The 3,158-nt window shown below is 63.6% G+C and overlaps 1 protein-coding gene across 1 annotated transcript; it reads left to right on the forward strand.

Moving 5' to 3' along the window:
- Positions 1-3: 3 nt before the first annotated feature.
- On the forward strand, positions 4-2,268 carry LOC114048575 (homeobox protein Dlx6a-like; the record flags this gene model as incomplete). Its single annotated transcript, XM_027869609.1, has 2 exons — positions 4-307; positions 1,787-2,268. Coding segments are annotated over 2 exons (786 nt in total), but the record flags the coding sequence as incomplete, so codon positions are not given.
- Between the last annotated feature and the right edge of the window lie 890 nt (positions 2,269-3,158).

Genomic DNA, 3,158 nt, shown 5'->3' on the forward strand with positions numbered 1-3,158 from the left:
CCGGCCATGGCGGGCGCCCACTACCCGCTGCACTGCCTTCATTCCGCGGCGGCGGCGGCGGCGGCGGCGGCGGCGGCCGCGGGCTCCCACCACCACCATCACCACCATCACCACCATCAACACCACGGCGCGCCCTACTCCTCGGGAGCTGGCGGCGGCGGCGGGGGCGGGGGGGGCGGCGGAGGCGCCTACAGCCACCGCTCGCTGGCCGCCGCCTACCCCTACATGAGCCACTCGCAACACAGCCCCTACCTCCAGGCCTACCACAACAGCGGCTCGGCCGGCCCGACGCGGCCCGACGACCCAGGTGAGCCCGGCGCCCGGGACGCCTCCCCGAGCTCTTCCCGTCCTCCTGCCCGCTTGCCCTGCCCGCCTTCCTGCCCGCTTGACTGCCCGCTTGCCTACCTGCTTGCCCTGCCCGCCTTCCTGCCCGCTTGCCTACCTGCTTGCCCTGCCCGCCTTCCTGCCCGACTGCCCGCTTGCCTACCTGCTTGCCTGCCTGCCCTCCCGTCCGCGGCCTTTCGCGCTGCGGGCCTTCCCCGGTCCCCTCTCTCCCGCTCTCCTGGGCTGTCTGGCCTCTGGCCTGTTCCCAGTTCCAGCCTGTCACTGAATCGCTCCAGGCTCCTCTCGGGCAGTTTAGTCCCATCGGCTCTTCTCTGCTCCCTGAGGGCGCACCCGTGTTTGTGAGTGAACTCCGGACCTAGGCGGGGGCTGTGTGCGCCGAGGCTCTGTCCAGGCGCACACACTCACACGCGGACACGGTACCAGTTTGGCCCAGGGGCCCCGTTTCGGCTCTCGCCAGCCCTCTTGTCTTCTTACCCTACTCGCTTCCCCGCCTCGGTTGTTCGCGGGGGCCCTGCCGCCACCGCCTCTACCCAGGGAAGGCGCTTTCCGCAGAGCACCAGACCAGGCTGCTATGCGGGGCAGAGGGCGGCTGCAATCGTTCGGCTCGCCGGTGGAGCCCGGCCGCCAGGCTTGTCCGAGGACAACGAGGAGGAAAGGAACGCGGTGGGGAGGGTGTTCTGGCCCAATTCTTATGCCAGGCCGCAGAGGGGTAAGGTTCCCACGGGCTCATTGACAGCCTGTCCCCAAGTCGACTCTCAAACCTGGAGGTCGGGCGAACTCGGCTCAGTCTTTGTTAGCCCCTGAGGGCAGGGAGGCAGGCGAGCAGTCTGGCCCGAAATGCTGCTTCCGAGTCGGCTAAAGGCCAGGCTCCGCCAGTGAGTCAGACAATCCTACCCCGCCTCAGCCCCCTCACCTAGGTGCAGCCGGGCCGCACCTAGGGCTCTACGGGAAGACCCCCTAGACGACTGGGGGGAGGGTGTGGTCTGTGTGTTTGGAGTCCAGGCGGGTGCTGTGTCTTCCGCTGGCCTAAGCCCACAATTCGATGAGACCGAGCAGAATCCCCGCGGTAGCTCCTAGACACCGAACACCAAGCTGGGGGTGGGGAGGTAGGTAGGAAGGCAGTGCGGGCAAGTAACCGTGCCCGCATCTTCTCAGCTGGGTATCTGAGCAGCCAGCGCCCTTCTACCTCTCTCTCGCGCTCCCCTCCCCGCGACTGCTGCTGCGGCCTGGGTGTCGGACTCCCGCCACTCCTCTAGCCCAGCCCTAGTTTCGCCCCTGAGGGCTCGGCAGTGGGCAGCCGACAGAAGGACTAGAGCTCTTCCACCCCGGCTGGGGCTCTGGGAGACCTCGGGGAGGGAGAGCGAGGTCCCTGGGGATGTCCCGCACTGGTTCCCGCCGATCTCTCCCAAAAGTCGCTCCCACCGGCTCGCTTTGCTTACAGATCAGCAGAAAACCACGGTCATTGAAAACGGGGAGATCCGGTTCAACGGCAAAGGGAAGAAAATTCGGAAGCCTCGGACCATTTACTCGAGTCTGCAGCTGCAGGCTCTGAACCATCGCTTCCAGCAGACCCAGTACCTGGCGCTGCCCGAGCGAGCGGAGCTCGCAGCTTCCCTGGGCCTGACTCAAACCCAGGTAATTCTGCCCCAGGAAGTCCTCCTTGCCGGCCTGCCGGCGGCCTTCCAGTTGAACACGGGTTGGGGAGGGGGTGTGGCTGGGGCCGGTGAATACTGCCCCGCCGCTGAGCCTCGCGGCTGGGGGTGCAGGGGAAGATTTACAGGGTGTGGACAAACCGAAGAGCGTTGGAGGGAGAGCCTGGGCTGGCCTGGCCTGGCCTGCTGTGCACCCTCCCACCCCACCCCCTACCAGCGTCCGGGCCCTACCCGCCGCCCCCCACCTCCTACCCCGTGCAGCGAGATTTGACGGAGCTAGCTTAGTGGGTTTGCAATGGAGAGCTTGGCTAGAGAGAAAGTCAAGGATGGCGCCCGAGATGGAGCAGAGGGAAGGTGGGCAGGCGCCCTGAGAAGGCGTTGCTTTGCAACCGGGTATGAGCGATCTCGGTATGGAGCTAGGAGAGATTAAGCACACAATCTAGCCATAAAATAGCCAATAAAGCAAAGCTAAACAAGTGCCAGGCTCACTGCAGCTAGGCCGAGGGGCTCAGCTCCAAACCCAAAGAATCCCACCCAGGTGTAGCTACAATCACCTTTCCGAGAGAGAAAGGAATGGGAGCAGCGGAGTATCTAGTGGGAAGGCCCTGCTGGGGACCCGATGCCCAGGACAGTGGATGCTCCGGGGCTCCAGGCAGTTAGGGGTGCTTCTATTGCATAGCAGGCAAAAAGATTAAAAATGTGGATCTAATGATTCAAGATGAAAGGACAACTTAAGGCATCCTTGGCCAGGAGAGCCAGGGCAAAGGTACCGGCTGGAGAGACTTCGGAGAGTTCCTCAGAAGGCAAATGGGCCAGCAAGTAAGAAGGGGTAGTGGCGGCTCCATCTGAATGGACAGATATCGGGAAGGGCAGTGGGCTGCAGGGGCCGACCCTTAGTGCTAAGGTTTGAAACCGTATTAGAAACGCGTTGGCCAAAGGCGGACCTTGCGCATCAACTGCGGCCTCACCCTGAAGCCACCGACCTAGTGCCTGCCTGAGTTGGCTGCAGCTGCCTGGCCGCCTCACCATTTGTGGGCATTTGCTCTGCTTAGCTTGTGAGACAACGTCAGCTTCTAAGGACTAAGATTGTGTGTGTGTGTGTGTGTGTGTGTGTGTGTGCATGTGTGTGTGTGTGTGCGCGTGTGTGTGTGTGTGTGTGTG

Source organism: Vombatus ursinus, unplaced genomic scaffold (assembly GCF_900497805.2).
Source record: "Vombatus ursinus unplaced genomic scaffold, bare-nosed wombat genome assembly UNPS02002342.1, whole genome shotgun sequence".
Lineage (NCBI taxonomy): Eukaryota > Metazoa > Chordata > Mammalia > Diprotodontia > Vombatidae > Vombatus > Vombatus ursinus.